The sequence below is a fragment of the Neopelma chrysocephalum genome, unplaced genomic scaffold (genome assembly GCF_003984885.1).
Source record: "Neopelma chrysocephalum unplaced genomic scaffold, ASM398488v2 Primary Assembly neopelma1_76, whole genome shotgun sequence".
Taxonomy (NCBI): domain Eukaryota; kingdom Metazoa; phylum Chordata; class Aves; order Passeriformes; family Pipridae; genus Neopelma; species Neopelma chrysocephalum.
In genome coordinates this window covers 9933141-9954268 of record NW_020897737.1, presented here as the reverse complement: position 1 = coordinate 9954268, position 21128 = coordinate 9933141, and the positions used below count along the sequence as shown (strand labels likewise).

At 40.3% G+C, this 21128-nt stretch overlaps 1 protein-coding gene across 6 annotated transcripts in view; it reads right to left on the bottom strand.

The window, feature by feature from the left end:
* PRRG1 (proline rich and Gla domain 1) overlaps nucleotides 1-19887 on the bottom strand; it is a 51297-nt gene extending 31410 nt beyond the window's left edge. The window contains exons 1-2 of one of the 6 annotated variants that reach the window (XM_027688963.1): nucleotides 19820-19887; nucleotides 2377-2425 (exon numbers count right to left, since the gene is read on the bottom strand). In XM_027688963.1, the coding sequence (XP_027544764.1) occupies nucleotides 2377-2386 (10 nt within the window). In that variant the 5' untranslated portion in view covers nucleotides 2387-2425; nucleotides 19820-19887. Of the gene's footprint in view, nucleotides 1-2376; nucleotides 2426-3263; nucleotides 3283-6341; nucleotides 6362-14410; nucleotides 14432-17128; nucleotides 17169-18679; nucleotides 18756-19819 lie in introns of those variants that run through there. The other 5 variants (XM_027688962.1, XM_027688964.1, XM_027688965.1 and 2 more) reach the window with 5 other exon arrangements.
* Between the last annotated feature and the right edge of the window lie 1241 nt (nucleotides 19888-21128).

Genomic DNA, 21128 nt, shown 5'->3' with positions numbered 1-21128 from the left:
GTGCTTCACCTACTTCTCCCAACTCCTTGTGGGCATTCCTGAAGGGAACAAATGTCAGGCCAGACTCTCTTAAGAGTGCCCATATGAAGAGTCACTGAAGAGTAGATAATGCACTATAAATCAAGTTTCCTTTCCTCCAGCAGATAAGACCTAGGGAATTTCATTTCACAGCTGGAATTCATCCCTGAAAAGAGCAATAAGAGAAATTACAACAGCTTTGTACTGGATGCAGAGGGAAAAGAAATACAGGAAAACGCAGATAGCTGAAAGTACCTTGACTTAAAGATTCTGGTTCTCAGAAACAAGATACAATTCTTTTTTTCTGCATGCATATCCCAATTTAGAAACAGAATAAAGGTTTTAAAGCTGGTATGTTAAGAAATGTTGCATTTGATAAACACTGCTATGAGTTTCTAGGGAATACTTTAGTTTTCCAAAAGGAGCTAAACATACATTTTGGATTCAAATGCTTGACAAAGAACAGCAAACATTAAGATAATTCAGTATTGAAGAACGGTCAATATATGACTATCTAAATGCCCAACTTTTTTATTTAGCATTCATATTCAGAAAGTCTGTCTTCTCTCACAATACAGTATACAAAATGCATACATCATAGAGACAAAAAAAAGCCCACTGAGGAAAAAAAAACTACATCCCATATTAATTCTGAAGGTGTCTGATAATTAACGATCTCTGGTTAGTCCAGACCAAGAATGGCTTTTGAACCTGCAAGGCTGGAAAAAAATAAAGTATAATAATTTGTTTGTTTTGATGTGACATTTTTAATGCTCTGCACACTCCTAGTGACTTCAAATCCCATTGAGAAGTCAATACAAATGTATCAAGGAAACATGAGAACACATGAATCAAAGCAATCTTGATGAAGATACTGATTGAAATACAGGGATTTAATGAGAATCAGTCACTGCCTGATGAACCCTATAAAAAGAGAGAATGGAATCACATTGAAGAATCCATTTTGACTTCTTAGTATTCCAGGACCATAATCCTGCAGATATTCAGTTATAGTTGGATAGGAGTGTGTAAAAAAAACTATTTTGCGTTTTCAGCTAAGCCACAGGGTGGCCAAATTCACTACAGCTGTTCCTGTGGAGTTAAACACAATCAGGGAAGACTTGTATGTGGCAAGAATAAAGTAATGAAGCATGATAAAACTTACTTTTTTACTTTTTTTAAAGGAGATTAACTAGCAAATACAAGATAAAAATCAAAATTATTATTTTGGCATTATGTAAAATGGACACAGAAATAAGTAATTTAAAGTCTCTTTCAGTCCCTCAATGTTTGTAGAATATAGATGAAGACACATATCAACTAGCAGTTTTAATGCATTTGAATACATTATTTCTTCAGACACGGTTGAGCTCTCTGTGTAACTGCAATACTTGTGTTTTACCGAGTTTTTATGCATCAGAAAGCTACAAAAAAATAAGACTTAGTTTCTCTTATTATTACTGAAGAGAGCAATACAGTCAGATCAATCTATTACACATTCTCTGTAAAACCTTCATGGTATCCTAACAGAGGATGGATACTCTACCAAGATGAAATTCAATCAGAACCAGAGACAGGCAAGGACATGAGAGGATAAATACACCACAGCCTGCCAGCTGAAGCTGTCACAGGGAAAGAAAACAGGCTTCAGGTCTTTAGTGACAGAAGGAACAGGGAGCAGGAGCGTGGGAAAAGTATTCTGGGACACAGAAGTGTGGCCAAAGCAAAGCCTGGGGCATCCTGGACACCAAAACCAGCTCTATTTAGACCATTATTGAGGCTTCCTTTTTTTGACTCCTTCCCAACAACTAAGCAGACTAAAACCACCACTAAAACCACCACGCTAAAAATAAACATTTAACCTTAAATTTGAAGCTGCTGCTATTAAATTTGAGTCTTTTTGTAGTTCATCTTAATAAAGCCATTTGGTTTGAATAAGGCAGAGGGGTGAAAAATGATTTGTACATTTCTTTGTAAAGCTTAAAAAGTGACTTCCGCTCTAAAAATTTGGAGGTACTGGGACAAGATTAAAAACAGTTAAAAGTAAAGTACTCAAGGCTGGAAACTGAGCTCTGTGGTTTTCATTCTGCAGCCAACTTTCAAAGGGCCACAAGTAAGTCTGTGATTATTACGGCCTTCAAATAATATCTCTGTCAGAACAGTCATATGATTCCAGTTCACATCAGCATGGGCAAAGATCTGCATTGTCCATAACATTCAAGTCAGTTCAATGCCAGAGGGTATTTTTTGTGCAAAATTACTGGGATTTTGAGGAGAGGACAGTTCTGGGGTGTGTTACTGCCCACTTCATAGGGAATAATAAAAAATGCACACTCATCACTACATTAACAAACTTACCACTATCCATGATGATTGCTGTCAAGGCAGGGAACTTGCAGTATTAAGTCTGTAAACAAAAGAGGAAACATCCTGTTGAGTTTGTGAATTATGATGAACTTGGAAAAGTTTCTCTTGATTCCCTAATACTGTTACAAATATATCAAGCTTAATCCCTCTTTTGAGATGTACCACTACTGCAGGCAAACTAATTTCAGTAATATAGGAATACTATCCAAAAAAAGTTAAGTCTTGTGAATTGGTAAATGCTTTAACCTTTTTCAAGGCTTTTCATATTCAGAATATATGTTAATATGAAAGAAAGGGTGTGTATCATTTAAAATGTAATGCAGCCTGTTTTGCCTAATTGAACTTGAAAGGTATTACATTCTCCACTGTAATTACTTATACCTTAGCTAAGACTTAAATTTACTCTGCACAGATCAAGTCAACACATTGAATCCATGGATCAGATTTTTTGAAATCAGAACACACATGTAAATACATTCAGAGTCAGCTACTGATTAAAACAGGATGCCTGCATAAAGTGCAAGGGCAGAACAAGGCCTGCAATTTGGCAAAGGAACTTGCAATACATGAGAGGCTCCCAACCAGCCCTACAAGAACTTACATGCACTTTGTACCTCATCTTGGAAAGAGAACAGACAAGAGATGCTCTCAGTTAAAGTGCCTGAAGCTCACTGCACCCACCAGGCAGAGACAAGAACTGCATCCGAAGGCAGCAAGAGTAGTTTGAGGGACTGTTTTCTGGGTCTTGGAGTCTTTATTAGTATGGGAAGAATTAAGACAATAAAAGCTTTCAGGAAAGTACAAGAAAGGTACAACTTTCTAACCAAGTTAGTAGAACATTACAAGGTTAAAGTTTTTTTTTTAAATTAATAAATTACCTACTCCTAAATTAAGAGGACAGGTTACACATCAACATATACCACATTGATGCCCTCACTTTCCATGAATCCAATCCCTCATAAGCAAACCTCTCTGTAAAAAGGGTTGGTCATGGCTGTTGTAAAAAAAGAGGGAAAGTTGATGTTTCCAGCATAGCCCGTCCAACACCATAATTCATCAGGCAAGAGCAGACATTGTAAAACACTATTTGTAAGGACTGCTGAGGTGAGTGGAGCTCTGTAAAGACATCCCAGCCTGCTAAACAAAACTGTAGCATTGGGACTACAAGACACGTAGGATGAAGGAGTAAACTGACTTTAAAGCAAGTTCATCAAATCTCTGTAAAGGCAAATAAATGTGGATAAACAGCAAACATTAAAGCACTCTGAAATCTCACCACCACAGTGTTTAGCTTGTCATTACTAAGTATTGTAGGCTAACAGAAGCAGAGGACTTAAAATTTTTTTTCAGAATATATATAAGACCTCTTTTAATAGACTGAATTTTTCTTACCAGACTCCTCTGTGCGAAGACAAACCACATTTGCCAATTGCTTCTTGAATAAAATTAAAATTAGCATCATTTTTTGGGCAGTCACATTGTTACAACCCAAATACCTGTGATGAAGAAATTGCCAAACTTATAAACAGGTCACAAAAGAATTGACTAGTGGTGTAACTATTCTCTTCACCTGTTACATCATTATTTTCTTTTGCCATTTATTACCCAGCAGTTTCAGATGGCTGCTTTTGCAAACATCAAATAAAACACACATCAACAGAAGAGACAGAGCCATGAGTGCTCCCTTGCTCTGTTAAGTGGCAGTAATGCCATGCATTAAACACACCTTGCCAGGCTTTCCCCTTCTCTCATGGAGTCATTTTTCTGCAATAGATTTCAGTTCATCTTTAATATTTCATCCCTTTAACAAATAACTTGGGTGTGGATTTCAAAAACATTAAAAAAATAAAAAAGCAGAATATACACATCCACATCCATGAGTCACAACTAGATGGCTCTGATGGCTCTGCCAACTTGGAACTGTGGTGGAAACAAGGGGAATTTACATGCCTCTCCCCTGCTACAGGATGTTTTCCACCAGGAACACAGCAGGACACTGCCTCTGCCTTGGCATCTCACACTAGGTACTTGGTATATCATAAGCTCTGGAAATGAACATCAGAAAACTGACATACACAGGCTGGGAAACTGGGGAAAACATGTGGAGGAGGAAAAGAAAAAAAAAGAAAACACAGAAGGAAAAACACATTTTAATTTCTTCAAAGGTAGGTATATTATGAATTGGTGACAAAGATTTCCTGAAGTGGCTGCAAAACACAAATTACATTTTTCTTTACCTCCTTCATTACAGAAGGAAACAGTATGTCCTTTTCTAGGAAATCTCAAATACAGCTTTCCAATCAGTGGCTGTACTACAGAAACTCCCCTTCATCAATCCACATTAAATTCTTACAGGAATTACGAGTATTTAGAGCTCCCTGGAACTAATCATGTCCATTGTCGACCAATTGTGTGTCTTTTCTATGTTCCCCTGACTTTCCTCTCTATATCTCCTCAACCTTCATTTCCAAGCTCCCACAAATCATAGCTTCCTCCTATGACATCCAAAAACCTACTGGGCAAGAGGTTGATTAAGGACAGGGGCAATGGCAGCCCTGCCACTACACAGACATTTCAGTCACAGAACAAACTCTCCCACTGCAGAGGAACTGCTTGTGCCTTCACCCTCTACTTAACTGTCCCTTTCCCTAAAGGGAAGGAGTTTAATTATATTTTAGTCCTCTTCTCTGACTGGCTTGGTTCAAACTGATTAAATAGTTGAAAGGTTGCTTGGAAGAAGGGATAGAACACAGACAAGTACAAAAATCTTTTTTACTGTCATAAACCAGCTAATAAAGCTGAAGAGGGCTGACCACGCCACAGGAACATCTTGACTTGCTACTGACTCATTTATTCCTCTACCCAGCCCTTTATTTAGTTTTCTGCTTTTAAGTCTTCACAAACCTTACTGAAGCCTATGTATACAGGGCAATCTTCTTCATATACATACACAAGAACACATACTCCTCACCACCACCCCCCAGCTCCAATAGTATCTTACTAGTAATACCAATGTTTATTGTTTCAGGAATCCCTCTTCTATATATTATTCCCTCCATGAGATTACATATCACCTTAAATTTCCCTGTGGAAAAAGTGACAACAGGGTGGACAGCATGGGCAGCTCTAAAGCCAGGCTGAGTGTTGAACTCTGAGTTCAGTGGCAGCTGACTTACCCAAACCAACACGTGATCTTTCCTCACTGCCTGCTTGGCTGCCAGTAGAATGGTTAAAAAACATGACAAGAAAGCAATGAACCGTCCACTCCTAGTAGGAATTATAATGAACACAAGTTCTAAAGTGTGTGAGACAGCCAAGGAGACACACCAACAAGGCCTGTGCTGTTTACCAGCAGCACCCTGCTCACCACCAAAGGGGTGCAGTCTCTTACCAAGGGGAAATATTTTGCATGAAAGCTCAAGGACCTAATATTGACATAACAAATCAAGATGTACATTTCTTTCCACAACTAACCTAAATTTTCTTTTCCTCAATCTTGAAAGTGCCCAAACCTTGCCTGCACTATCTATAAGCATAAAGCACAGAATATTTGTGTACACATTTCCAAAGCTGGTAATCATGTTCTAGCAGTGCAGTGTATCCCTTAAATTCTAAAGGTAACTAATTTCAGCATTAAAAGTTAGTGGCTTAAGACAATATTTCTGTAAGATTTTGTTGCATATATTAAGATAATCATCTTCAGTTGGCAGCACACACCTCTTCTGGGTACATCTCCTGACTAATGGAAACTTGTGTGCAGCATGTACCATTACAGGACAGAGGATCTGATTGAGGGCACACAAAACTGCCTGCACTGTTCTCACTCACTGTCACGTGTTCTAAGGATACCGAACATCAAGAACAAACCAAGTCCTTAAGGGAAGGGATTAGAAAGAGAAGGGAAAATAAGGCTAATGTAAAGCAGCAGTGGTATTGTCCCTCACTTACTTTCTCACCTGCTGCATTAACAGGGACTTAAAACACTGCAAGGCCACCACATTCCTCTCACAGTTGGGAGGGATGAGCCTGACAGCATCCAGGTAGGGAAGAGGGAAGTGTTTTTTTTCATTCTGCAATAGAATTCTTAATACAACATTCAAGTGTTAATTTTAGTTTTGTAATCTGTACAATTAATGAAACCACTGGGATACGATTTATAACCAGATGCCACACAGAGCTCTATAATTTCTTAAAGTTATAAATATTTAAATTTTTCTGGAGCTTTTTATGAAAGCAGGTCCATTCAAGGGACACTCTTAACTAAAACATTAGTAGATGTTCTGCCTAAAAATAAACACCCCTTTTCTAGCCCTCAGCCCCAAACCAGGTGCAGTGCAAAAACTGAAACACTCCTGTGGGAGGTCTGTTTAGAAGAAATATTAAAAGATTATCAATCTGTCTTCCCGCGTAGTTATTTAATTATCTGACTGCCATTTATTCAAAACGCATTATGTGCCTACCTAAAAATGCCAGTCCCACCACATACATCTTTTATATCCTTGGAAAAAATGATACAGAAGAGTAAAATTTTACTTATTATCATTTGTTTCACAGGAACTTGCTTCCCAGGAAAAGGGTACCAAATAATTTATATGGATTCAAATGCTGAAGAAATAGATTTATTTTTCTCTGAGCAGAATAGGATATAGAATATAGAAGAACCTTGTATTTATTAAGTTGCCCCTAACAGCAAGGTTTTTCAGGGAATTTGGTGGTAATAAAGAGGGATGGAACATTTTGGAAACTACTCTATCAGACAAGGATGCAAAAGATTTGTCCCACCTCAGACTACATGGGATGAGGATAAGAGTAAAACAGAGAACTGAAAAAAACCCCTCTGCTTTGTAGATGCTATCTGATCACAGCATTATAAAACATCATCATTAATTCTGATGACATAAGGACCCAAACCCACAGATCAGGTCACTAAGAGAAACCTGTACTTAGCAGAGTGCCATTGCATCTTTAACCTTGTGAAACACATCATTAGTCACAGAGCAAGCAGGCTGAGCACAGCTCTCCAACACCACCCTGAGAGCAGAGAGAAGTTGGCTCCTCACGACTGCAGCTGGGCAGGACTTCAGCTGGCAGAGACTGAAGGCCAAACTTCTGCCTCAACTTCATCACCCCTTCTGCACTTGTGGTTTTTTTTTTCCTGTTAAAGTTACATCAATATTCTGGCTGGCTATTCTCTGGATATTTCCAGGCTCCTCCGGTTCAAAAGGGGAATCACTATAAGCTGAGACATCTCTCCCTTTCCCTCCCTTTCAAAACCAGACAAGAACATTTTCCTGGTATACACATGTTGGCAACCAGAACATCAGGCAGGAGAAGTAACGAAATTTTCTCTTCAGTGAGGAAGAATTTTGGGAGGTTGCATTGTTTTAAACTCCTGGGGACCATCTGGAGCAGTTCCTGGGAGGCAGAATTTAACACTCGCATAACTATCTGTGTGGATACCAGAACTCCACAAATCCTCAAGAGACCAGGCATTTCTGAGCAGCCCATAGAGCAGAGCTTCAGACACCTCTCTCTTCTGTAAGTTACTGCTGGAAGACATTGCTTTAGGTTAGACAATCTCCTATGCTTCAGGAATTCAAATTTTGAATATTTAACCTGAGTATTTAACACTGAAGTGTTGGTATAACCAATTCTTCTCCTTCTTTTTCAAGTGAGAATGGTGAACAATTAAATAAAGCTTCCACAGCTGGATGTGTTTTTATCCTGATTTTGTTTGGACACAAAACTAATTATACTGTGTTACTCACCTATTCTACATTCTGCTCCTATTGAGAGAAAAAAATCTCATTTATTGAATTTAGAAAGACGGCAAAAGTTGCAAAACAAAAGGAATAAAACGAAAAGGAAAAATTACAACACGTGTTGGGTGTCCTAGGCATGCAGGGTTCCCAGGAACACGCCCTTCAATTCAAAAGTCCCACTTCTTAAACATTCTTAAGGTTCAACCCCGTTTATGTCATAGAAGAGGCGTTCCCCTCTTTCTGGTTGGCTGTGTCGTGCTGGGAGGTGGAGTGTCCAGCAGCATGGCAGCTTCCAGGACCAGCCATGTGGTATAAGGGGTTTCCTTACCAATATTCATTTACAGTTCCCTATTCCCGTTCGCATGTTTCCCTGACACTGGTTCCAGGCTGAATCCGGCGTCTTACAGCTCCGCGATACGCCCTATAGGTTAGTAAAGAAAAACTCTTATGTTTGTGATTTGCTAAATTCATTTGCTTGTAATAAAACCGATTCTTTATTTCTCACACTATCCCAATACCTTTTAACCAAATCTGACACTGAGATTTTTTTCTGTGCTCCCAAAAGTTTTCCATGAAAATCAATGACCAAGAAGAACAAAGAAAACCCATTAGTGTTGTTACTGAAGTAAAGATGGGTTTACCAATTGTGGCAGTATTTCAGGAAACACAGCACCTTTGGTGGCTGTAAATCATTACCCATTTTGCCAGCAGAAAGTAGGTAGTCAGGAATCATAACACTGTGCTCAGGACCAGCCACAGCCTGCACAGCCCTTTGCTAGGTGGGAACTCAAATAAGCTGAAGAGATGAGAAGAGGGAAAGAACTGCTGGCAGCACATATGAGGTGTCAGAATATTGTGGTAATTTGGGCCAATGGCTGGCTAATAAGGATAAGCATGTTAGAGAATGAAGGAGAACTCAGATTAATAAAGCGGGAAAGGTCAAAAGGTAACAGAAAGAGGAAAACAGCTTCATTATATCTCTAGTGCTCCCTGACCTAATTACTGTTTAAGTCTCAGCTTCCAAATCAAACTCAGGTTGTCAGACACTTGGATATCATCTATTCTAACCTAGGCTTGAATAGCTGGACTCTTTATCTGAAGCCATTACAGTGGCCGAGAATAATTACCTCTAAGTGCATAATAATTATCTCTATTCATGACTATAGTCACATTACCTAGGAATGCAGAGCAATACAAGTGCACCTGAAGGACAAAACAGATGGTGCTGAGGACACTATTTACACAACACAGGTCGAGAATTTTACTTTGGGGTAGCTACAATTTCATTCCATGAGCTGAGCACCCTGTGGCAGTGGGACTGCAGTGGGTGTGCTCTTGAAGAGTATCTTCTGGTTTACCTTCATCCAAAAATAATTTAGTCTGAGTGCTTTGAAATGATTCTGCAGCACAAACCAAAGCACAGTAAGTGGTGACAATTGGGAGATTTGCTTTCCAAACACACTCCTACTCTGAACCAAAATGCTGCTGGAGATACATCCAACATGTAATGTATGACTGCACTCAAAACAGTAAGAAGCTATGAGGAAGGAAACTCTGTGTAAATGACTCCACAGGAAAAAGCCAAAGGTTGTTATGGGATGATAGTGAATGTCTGGCAAAACTTCCCATAAAGCTGCAAAATTATTTGACAAACACGTTGACAAAAACAAAGGTAACATGAGGCTCTCCCTTGAGCAAAAACCCAAACCAAACAAAAAAACTTCTCAAAAACAAAAAACCTTACCACAGTGAATAATATTTCTGAATCTCAGTCTATGTGCTTGTCTCTTGAATTCAAATGTTATGTTCTTGCTGCGGAAATTAAATACTGCTAATACACAGGATACCACAGGGACCAATCTAAGGCCAAAACCTGAAATACCAGAGTGGTTGCTCAGAAACACCAGAAAAGGACACACACATAGATACCTAATCCGGGAACTAGGAGAAAACCTGGCCACTCCTCACTTCCCCAAAAAAACCTCCACAAACAATAAAGCACGTTCTCCCCTCACACACCCAAAGAATGGAAACTTGCAATTACAGATTACAAAATTAACAGCCAGTTTATGATCACCATTATCAGTATTTACAGTAAGTTCTTCTCCAAAATGTTTCCAGCTTCTAAAACTGTAAAGTAACGCTCCATGTCAATACACAAAAAGCCAGAGAAACTGCATGATCCTTCTGCCATGCATTTAAAGGTGGTTGAAGTGTTAAATAACATATTGACAAAATCTTATGTTATACTAGTAAGGTGACAGCTGCTTATTGAATAACTATCAAGTATTTTTAAATTTATAGAAAGATAAAAAAATCAATGGACCTTCTAGTGCTTTTCAAGAAAAAAAAAACACATGACCTGTATCAGAATTGCTGCAGAATGTTTTCTTTATAGCATGTTTTCACTCACAGCCTCCCTAAATTAGACGCTCTGAATGTGCATTCATTTAATTTTCTTCCCCTATTTTGTTCCTGTTTTCATACAAATGAAATGTTTGCATCTGTTTTGTAAGTTATGATCAAGCCAACTTTCATTTTGTAGTTCAGACCGCCTCCTGATGCTTTGCAGACGACAAACTGAGGAACAGTCAGCAGCTCTCAACTTCAGTTGAAAACTGGATTGTGTAGGGATTAAAAATTACACGTTACTATTTATATGGAAAGAAGAAAAAAAAAAGGAAATATCCTTTGTGTTTAAATAACCACAGTATAACAAACCACTCAGTTCAGAGAAGACAGACACTGAGCTGATCTAATTGTAACCTTTTATCAGTAAATACCTGGCTATGAAAGCAGGAAAGCAGTGCAGTGCCCAACGACTACATCCAGTTCCTCTCCAAAGTGGTTTAAATTGGATTAGGACCTGGGAAGTATCTATCAGCACATAATACCACCACATAACCAGAAACTGAGCTGACAGATGGTAAGTGGTCTCTTGAATAGATCTTACTATCTACAATCTCCCTTTTTCATTGGCTCTGCGTCTTCTAAATCAACGCATCAAAACTTTCAGAATAAGCAGAAAGTAGATTATAACAGTGTCTTCTACATTTTAAAAGCACTTATGGATTAGGCAGGAGAGAAATAAAAACTAAAAAAGTAGAAAGAATGCTACCTTTACTTCAGATTGTATCTTTCCAGGCCTGAGAGAAAAGGGCCAAGCAACAGTATCTGAGCACAGTCCATTCAACTGCAGATACAGTGTTTGTCCACTGACGAAAGGTCACAAGATCAAAGCTAACAATGTAACATTTATCCTGTTCTGAAATTCTTATAGATATTTTCTTCTCCAACACAGCTTATAAAGCAAACCCATTACTCTAGTGTCACAAATAATACCTTTTACGGATTTTCCAATAACACAAACTGGCTGCACAAAATTCAGCCTCCAACTGTATCAAACTGTATCCAATACTCAAGTCTGCTCTTTTCACAGAGAGACCTGACAATTCCATATATTTGAAAAAGATTATCCTCAATTCACTGAAGTTTTTCTTGAAATTATTACAATACTGTGAAATAGCTACTTCTAAAAATCACTTTCCCACTAAACTACCAATATTTTTCAAGTATCTATTAAAAAATTCCAGAAATATTCTAGCTCTCAGAACACGCATTTTTGTTGTGAAAAGAAACCTGGATAATTTCACATTGGCATCTTTGTTTTGTATACAATAATTTCATAGCAAATATAAGCCTACTTCTTCATAAAGTTTATTTGGCTTTTCTGCGATGAGGCAAATATTCTGGTCTGGACAGATATTGCATTTAGCAGTTGTTCGGTAGGCCAACGTCTAACTCCTCATCTATTTGAGAAAAATTAACCCAAAACCAATAAAGTGCAAATTTCTTTGTGAAGTGCTAAACTAAACTAGAGAAATGTGCAGACAAAGCCAAGTATTTACGCACCGTCAGCATGCTTTAATATAAATTTCCACCCTGCCTGTCCTCCCCTGAAGCAATGCATATATGACTACATTTCAGAGCATGTTTTAATGGGATTTTCCAGTCAACCAAAAATCAAATTGCATAGAAGTTATGAAAGAGTCATAAACACATTTTTCATCTTATTGAATTATATGGTAACTAGGGAAAAGATAATGAGGCACAACTCCTTTACAGATTTTATTAAATTTTCTGTCACACTGGCAAATTGCATAAAGAGAATACACTAAAGTTGTACACCACTAGAATCCAAAGAACAGCTGCAGTAAAGCAGAAGGGTAAACAGCCCTACAAAACACAGAAAAAATGTTTTAAATACTATTATTTCCCTCTCTCAACACCCACACCCATTACCCCTCACAACAACTTTACCTGGATTTCCAAATACATTAAGATACACACATTATTTTACTGCATTGCACTTCATTTTTTCTGAGTAGGATTGGAACAAACCTATACATAAAATACTCCAGCTCAAACATATGGTGTTTTGGCTTCAGCCTTGATCAGGAGTCAAGGAATTTTACCTCCTTTCCTGCCACAGATACCCACTCCTTACTGAGGATCAGCTCTCTGATGTGGGCTGATGCAGTTCTGTGCTCTGCACCAGAGATTTGCCTCTCTCCCACCAACCTCCCTCTCCTCCTCTACCCCTTCCTCTCTAGAACAGCAGGAGAAAGGAAATGTGAACTTTCCAGACTTTATCTGCCACCAAAACTAACTACTCAGGGAGCTAGTTTTGCATTCCTCCTTAGCTACCTCGCAGCCTCTGAAACATAGATTACATTTGGTTTCATAAGACTGAAGTCAAGGATGAATTTTTATTTTAAATGGGTGTAATTCTGTAAGAATTACTAAAAATGCAAAAATTGAAAACATCAACAGTATTTCTTTTCAAAGGGTGTTAATACAGTTTTTCTATTTCATGATTGTTTGCATTCAGTAGTAAGGGCTTTGTGTCCTCTAGTCCAACAACTTTACTCATTGGCCCTTTCCAATCAATTACTACAGAACAGCAGAAAACCTTAAATTCATGGAAGTTTTCCTAAAGAAAGCACATTGATCTAGAGGATGGAGGCATTCTGAACATCGTAGCTCAAGAGAAGACTGGAAGATGACTTAACATCTAATTCAAACTGTCATTTATGAAGAAATAAATATCCCAGTAAAGATCTAAGTCAGAGCTGATCAATCACACAGGATAAATCCATACAAACCAAAGCTGCATGAGTTCCAGCAGTCACAGAACTACCAGTATCAGGTCATACTTTCAAAGAGTTTTCCATGCTTTTCAGCACTGTGAAAACACAAGTGCAGCTCTCAAAACTAAAACAATAGTTCTACTGTTGCTCTTCTACTCCTTATGGAGTGATTCAGTACAATATCCATTCTGCCTGAGTAAAGCACAAAAAAATATGTAACAAAAACAATGCAGAGGATGTTCGCTTTAGAAATCCATTTAAAAGACTTAGGGTAAAAAAATTTTACACATATTAAAGTCTCTAACACTAATATGCCAAATTAATGTGTCAAATTTGTGTGCGTGCAATCAACTGTATTTGAAGACATAATTTATCTTAATTGTGTCAAAAGCATACACAGAATGAAAATAAAGTTAGCTCTTGAAAACTTTATTCATAACTGACAGATTCTCTACAGAATCTAACATGTCTAACATTTTATTCTTGGAAGATTTAAAGGGTGTTCCCCCACACCTCCACAAAGCTGAACACATGGAAACTCTCCCCACAGAAAATGTGGAGGAGTCTTCTAATAAGAAGAAATATATCACTGCTATTTTTTAGATCTGGTAACTCATTCATTTGTGTGTTCACTGAAGAAGTCATTGGAGAAATCCTAGACATGCTGCCTGTCAGCTTGTGCATCTCCACCTTTTGTGTTTCTGATGTAGATCACTTCACTCACACAAAATTTCATAGAATCACAGTGCAGCCCAGGTTGGAAGGCACCTCAAAAGATTTGTCTGGTCCAATGTTCTGTGGGAAAGGGAGCTGTGTTGAGGTTATCTACCATCCTTGTCCAACTGCATCCTAGAAGCCTCCAGTGACTGGGACCTCACTGTGTTCCTGGGCAGGTTGTTCCAGTGAATGACTGATCTCAGTGTAAAAAATTTCTTTCTTACACTGAGATGAAAACTTTGACCAAACTTTTGCCAAGGGTTCCTAAGAATGGCCACAGTGAAAATGCTTTGATACTTCCATGTAAGACAACTACAAATGAGTTCTTGGCACTTGTAGTTGGACACTTTACAGTTCATCCTAAGTGGCCTTTCCATGAAAGAAGAGTTTGTTCACCTTTCTTCTCTCTTTCTGAGTTTGACCCCATGGTCTGTTCATTGGGTTCTTGGTCCTTTTGAGGGATTTCCTCGTACCTTCCCTCTTGAGAAGTTTGCTGCTGTTCTTCAAAGACATCAGCAGAGGAAGACACTGATACCCTGCTGCTTCTCTGATGGTTCTGGAGTCAGCACTCAGATCAATCCCAGCTAATGCTCTGTCTGAGAAGGTGGTCCCACACACACAGACACACAGATTCCCTCCACTGAGTCAGTACAAGTTCTGGCTGGCAGCACCCAGTGGAAAAGCTTTTTGTGTGCATGTGTGTCAGGATGCTTGTTTTGCAATAAAACAGATCAGCTCCCTGGTTCAGTTGCCTGCAGGGCATTAAGAGTGCTAGTGCAAGGGAAGCAGTCAAAACACAAAACCTGGCAAGGATGGAGTGGAAAAGGAAGAACTCCTGTTTTCAGGCAGCAGGAGAAGCTTAGATCAGTTAAGCTGCTTACCCAGCCCCACACTGTGTGCCATGCCTTCATTTTGCTGCTGTCCACAGCTCTGACCAACAGTAACACACAGAAAGTAGCACAGTGAGTCCGTTCTGTTTCTGATCCTCAGAGCTGCTCAGCAGCATTGCAATGAAATGTCATGGACCGTGTGAACTTCAGCTGCCATGGAAGGAATCTATAGGAAGAGCAGCAAGAGGTTTAGCTGATAATCCTGCTGCTGAAACCTCATTTAGTCCATCCCCGTAGCCGTGAGAATGAACAAGGGACTGAAAGTTAAAACAGAAAGTTGCTTCTCCTCCCAGGTTTATCGAGCAAATAGTTTGAAGAGTAAAAGTCTGCAAATAAAAGCTGAAGAATACATACAAGGTCAGTCAACAGCTCACTGATAAACCTGGGGGTCCAGCCAGGTGCTAAAGTTCACCTGTCTGATGAATCAACCATTCATGAATTTTCCTGGTAGAATTCCATAAACTGCCTGGCACCAGTGAGCAAACAAATTCACACTTTGAGTCATTCTTTAATGCCAAGTAGGAAACATTTAGAAATACAGCTAATTATTATAAGTATTGCAGTTTAGGCAGTTAAGTTAAACAGTTAATTTAGCGATAGGGATTTTAATAAGGAATGGCTGTAAAGTGAGTCTTGAAACTGGTCCATGGCATCCATTGTTACAATACAGGAACACAAAGAGCTCAGCAAAACAGGAACATCCAGAATTACAACAAAAGGATAGAACATCTTGGTGTAAACAAACAAATAAAAAAATCTCACTTACCCTACAGTTCTGGAAAATATAGATGTTCTGCAGTTTCAGGCAATAAAATGAGTACTTCACCAGGATTAAGAAGCTTAATCTACAATAAACTACTCCAATCCTACACTTCACATGGTCTCTCTGGATTTTAGCATCACTTAATTGGACTATTCTTGGGAGTAATCATATTGGTACAGACCGACCACTAAAATGAAAAACTGGAAATATGTTGAGTGTGTGACCTTAGAACATGAGATGACAATTTTCAAAAGTCATTTCAAAAGTGACATGAGAAGGCTTTAATTGAAACACTCCACTGAGCAGGTACACAACACAGTGCGATGTATTAAAGGCAAAGAATCTCAAAGATCTTTCAAGATGCAATGCAGAGTAATCTGCCTCTCCCCCATGTCAAGACACCCGGGCTCAAAAAAATATTTACACAAAGCAGCATTGTTGGTTTGAAAATGGGCAGCACTTGTGCTACTATACTGTCCAGGAACCTCAGCCCTGGATGCAAGCTCAAATATGTTGGGCTGTGCAAATATATTTCTTGCCTGATTTTACATATTTATTTCTGAACAGATGCCTAATTTTTATCCAAAATTAAAAATATTTTACATAATGATTATCTAACAGTAAATATAAGTGAAAGCCTGAAATACATATAAAACATCTCTAAACAAATATGTTTCCTAAGCAAGCCAAAATCCATGGTGTGATTTTAGGTGGTTAGGATGTAATTTCTTTAATTTCTGGTATGAAGACAGGCTTCATATTGAAATGTAGCTATTTTAATAATGGTATTCAGCAACCTTGATTAAAACACAGATTACTTGATAATCAGTACCATCAAAAGTGCTGGCAAGGAAAGAATGGGTTAAGTGTATTTCACACCTCACAAATGCATATCAAATTTTGTTTAACAAGAATCAGTAAACCAAACAAAGGTAAACAAGGAAAGGGCTGGGTATTGTCAGATTAGATTTTAAAAGGTCAAATAGTTACCAACATCTGAACTCAAAAATAGCTGGCAGGAGAACAGAGGCCAGACATGAGGTCATTCAGTCCACTCCCTTGCCAGCTCTGTAGGGTTCTCTACTGCATAACGCAAGTGCTTTTGTTTATAATGTGGAAGAGGAAAGGAAGCAAGGGTGGGGGAAGAAATCAGATTGTCTTTGGAGGCTGAAGAAAATCAACCATTAAAGAAACACCAGCCAGAGAAAGGCAGCATCCTGGAAACACAGCTGATGGGAATTCATGAAGGAGAAGGATGAAAACCAGCAGCAAAGTTCAGGATTGAGCTGAGAAATTGAAAGCAAAAGCTGTTAACAGGATACGCAAAAAAAATTTAAAAGTCTTGCCTATAGGAAATCTGGTGTCATTTGTTGACTAAATGGGAAGAAACAAAGCACAGAAGATTTACTGGAATAATGGAAGTGGAAGGGCAAAATGGCTTAGGTTTTTCCCAGTACTCACACTTGGGGTAAGGAGTACCAACACCTCTCTTTGTCCCCTGTGCATCCAGGTGCTTCTAAGAGCCAGGTAAGACTCAAAGTAAGCCAGATAAGGTTTTTTTCAACCTGATTAATTCTGTGATCTGCCTCATCAGATGAATATGGAAATGGTTACACTATCACAATTGAGGGAGGTCACAGAGGTAGGCAGAACAAAATGATGGACAAGACAATCACGGGAAAATGTTCACAATACTGTATTCTAAAATAAGTTACCAGTGTCCTCAAGTATATTTTATCCTGCTTTTGACATAGAATTTATTCATGACTCTAGATAAATTACTTAAAAATGCTGTTTCGAGGTGGGCACCAACTACATACATCTTTTTTAGGGATGCCTCTCCCAAAATCTGGGTTCTTATGCTGCAAAAGCAGCATAAGCTTAGACCAGATATTAAATTTATTTGCACCCGTACACTTAATATAAGCCAGGACACTGAACTCAATACCCTGAAAAAGATCAGATCCTACTTGGACCAAATTTGGTCTCCATAATTTTATCTTTCATTCTTCATGTGAAATGGGAGGATGATTTCATTGTCTTAGAAGAGTTTTGTCATTTAAGGGGGGAAATTGTCAAGTACTGAGATACTAAGGTGATAAGCACAGCAGAAGACACAGGGAAATTTGCGATTCCATAGTCAAAGCAGAATTTGATGCAGATTTGAGTCACATTCAGAAAATGTCTCGATGTCACACAACCAAATTAATGAAGATGAGACCAAAATACTTCATCTTTTTAATACCTTGAGTATAACAGGATTTTTAACACAATAAACTATATGTCATTACTTAATAGAAAACTGTAATTCAATCTGGATGTATGAAGAGACTGAATTAAAGCTAACTTAAGAACTTCAGGTCTCCATTTTTGAGTCATTCCAGAGATGACACTATTAGTATAGTTACTGTGACTGTGTGTAACTACCAACTTCTAATGAAAGAAAATTGATGTCTCCAAGTTATAATCTCAACACTTGCACTATAACCAGCAATGCTTTGCTGTTTTGAGCTAATATATTAGTTGGACAAATTTCTGGATGAACTTGTGTGAGAAATGGATGTTCCACCAAGGGATTTCTTGTTATTTGGTAATTCCAAGAAAACAGACACTCAGGAATCCCAGGCTCTAGCCTTATCTGTTTTGGGAAATAAAGTTTTCTAGCCTAAGAGAAGTTGAAATGAGATGGCTTGAACACATGACTAAAAGTCTCACTCGTTTCCATGCAGTACTCTCACACATAAATTCCCTGTCCCCTCTTCTCTGGCTTCTAATTTCATTCCCCTGGTGCAGCAAGAACTACTCTTGCAACCTCACTCACCTTTACTGGCTAAGGCTCCTCAGACTGCTTGTCACCTCTTGCACTTGTAAACCTCCCCCACAACTGCTTTATCAATGGCACTCCCTCTGTTCAACACACGAGCCAGAACGCTCAACATCACAGTTGCACAACCCCTTTACACAGGTCTGTCTCTGCCTATGTTTATGCATTAAAAAAAAATATATACATACCTACTCATTTATGTACAACAAAAATAAACTCTTTCCCTCCCCATCACACGTTTCCTTGAGCCAGTATAAACTCCCCTATGGCAGTGCAGAGAAACAGACGTGATCACTAACTAGGTTAATCAGAAAGTGTTTATAAGGTCACTGTGAATCTGTGGGTAATGCTCTGTGCCACTTCACCCCATTGCTGCATAAACAATGGTGCCAAGCATGGGGAGAGGATGGTACAGAGAGTGGCAACCAGCAGCCCAGGCTGCAGAAAAAGCACGACTTCAGTGACAACAGCCAATAGGAATGAAAAATTTAAGGTCTTGATTTTAATCTAGAACACCGACATCTGCATAACTGTCCCTCTTCTCTTCCCGGACTTGTCTACGAAAACTTAAATTAGTGTTCTTCACCGGCCCCATTCCTCTCCGTTTTGTTCCCAACAAGCCTTGGCCACCGCCTGCTCTCTCACCCCCAACCAATGCAACATTGAATCCCAGTTTCAACTATGATGACACCGAGGCTCCCTCTGCCTCTGCTGTTTCCTGTGGATGTGGATACATTGTCCCCTTGCGAGCTCCAGGCCCGGGAGAGGGTCCCTGAGACCCCGGGTCGGGGGTCAGGCTCGTTCCCCAAACACCCGTTCCCATCCCCAGCATCTCCCGGATCCAGCCCTGCCCCGGGCACGGCAGCCCAAACACGGGCGGGGTCTGTGGGTGATCCTGCCCAAAGTGCACAGAGTTTTAACAGGAATACGAAAACTTCAGATGGCCGCGGCTTGGTTTTGGTGGTGGCGTTTTTTGAAACTTCAGAGAAAAGCGTATCAGCTGCCTGTCTCGGAGACAGCCTCTATCTCTTTCAAAAGACAAACTCCGCAGGATTCTTCCTTTGTTCGCTACAGTCCACACATTTCCTCCCCGGGTTAACTGAAAACGGCACAAACCCCCTGAGAGAAGTTTCCCGGGCGGTTCCCGGAGCTCAGCGAGAGGCGCCGGCACAGGTTCCACCTTCGCTCCCCCCCGAGGGTCTCCCCGCGCAGCCCCCACAGGGGACCCCCGCCCTAGGCGCACCCGCCGGGCACCGCCCCGCCTGCTCCCCCCGCCGGGCAGCCCCTTCCCCTCCGCGGACACCCTGCGGACACCCCGCACTCACCGCCGCCGCCGCCCGGGCGAGGCTCCGGAGCCGGGCCGGAGGTGCCGGGCCGGGCTGTCCCAGCGCTGCCGCCACAGCTCCCGCTGCGCGCTCGGCGGAGCGGGCGGTGTCCGCGCATGCGCCCGGAGCCCGAGGGCGGCCGTGAGGCGGGGAGAGATCGAGGGCGACCCAGGGCTGCTCCTGGCCGTTCTCCTGCTCTCCGCTCTCCGCCGCCCCTCTGCTGTCCCGTGCCTTCAGCCGAGGCCCTTTTCAGAGCTTGCCCGGACAGGATGATTCCCTTCAGCCGCCCCCATAGGGACCTTCCCACAGGCGCGGCCCCAGCCCCGGGCTCAGGGGACCCCGGTGGTCGCCGCGCAGCCGCCCGGCTGAACCGCCCCGCGCAAGACGTTTTCAGTCCTAAAGTTTGTATTAGTTTGTTTGTATAACAGAATCACAGGATCGCTTAGGTTGGAAAAGATCTCTGAGATCATCGAGTCCGGCGTATGACCGAACACCACCTCGCCAACCAGACCCTGGCACTGAGTGACTCGTCCAGTCCTTCCTTAAACACCTCCAGAGTCGGTGGCTCCACCACCTCCCTGAGCAGCCCGTTCCCATGTTTAATCACTCTTCCTGTGGCGAAATTCCTCCTAATGTACACCATGTATATAGATACACGCAGTCTATTCTTCTTGTAGGGAAGTGACACACACCCCGGCACGTGGTCTTCCATGGAGAGCTAAAAATTACATCAAAAGTGATTTTCCCCTTCAGTGTGTCCCCAAGGGTGGCTGCACGGACGCGTGGGCTTGTTTTCCAGAGTTGTGGGCTTTTGGGTGTGCTTGGATCTCACCGCCCTGGAAGGTGCAATTCAGGAACCCTAAACCCCCTCATGTTCCACATTAAAAATTAAAGGTTCCACATTAAAAATTTAATTGGCTTTTTGCACTGCCCAGAATTCATCTGAAACCAAACTCTCTCAAACCAGAGTTTGATAGCTTACTTTTGTTTGTGACTAGCACCTTTATTTTTTCTCTGATTTTTAATAGAAAGAAGATAAAGCTCCTAGGAAAATTCACAGCAAATGAATAATCCCTACCTGACTTCAAAGGTGCTGTTGTCAATGGTGCATTGGCCTGGTTATAAATGACTTTGGAACGATTCACAAAAATAACAGCTTGGCTTGCCAGAAGAAAGATTGAGGTCTAAATGGTGTGGAGCATAAAATACCATTTATTCCATAAAGCTCTATGTAAATATGCAGTGGTTTTTGAAGTTTACATTGCTGCTGTCTTCATGTTCAATGCTCTGTGGCTTCAATTTTTAGTGTTGC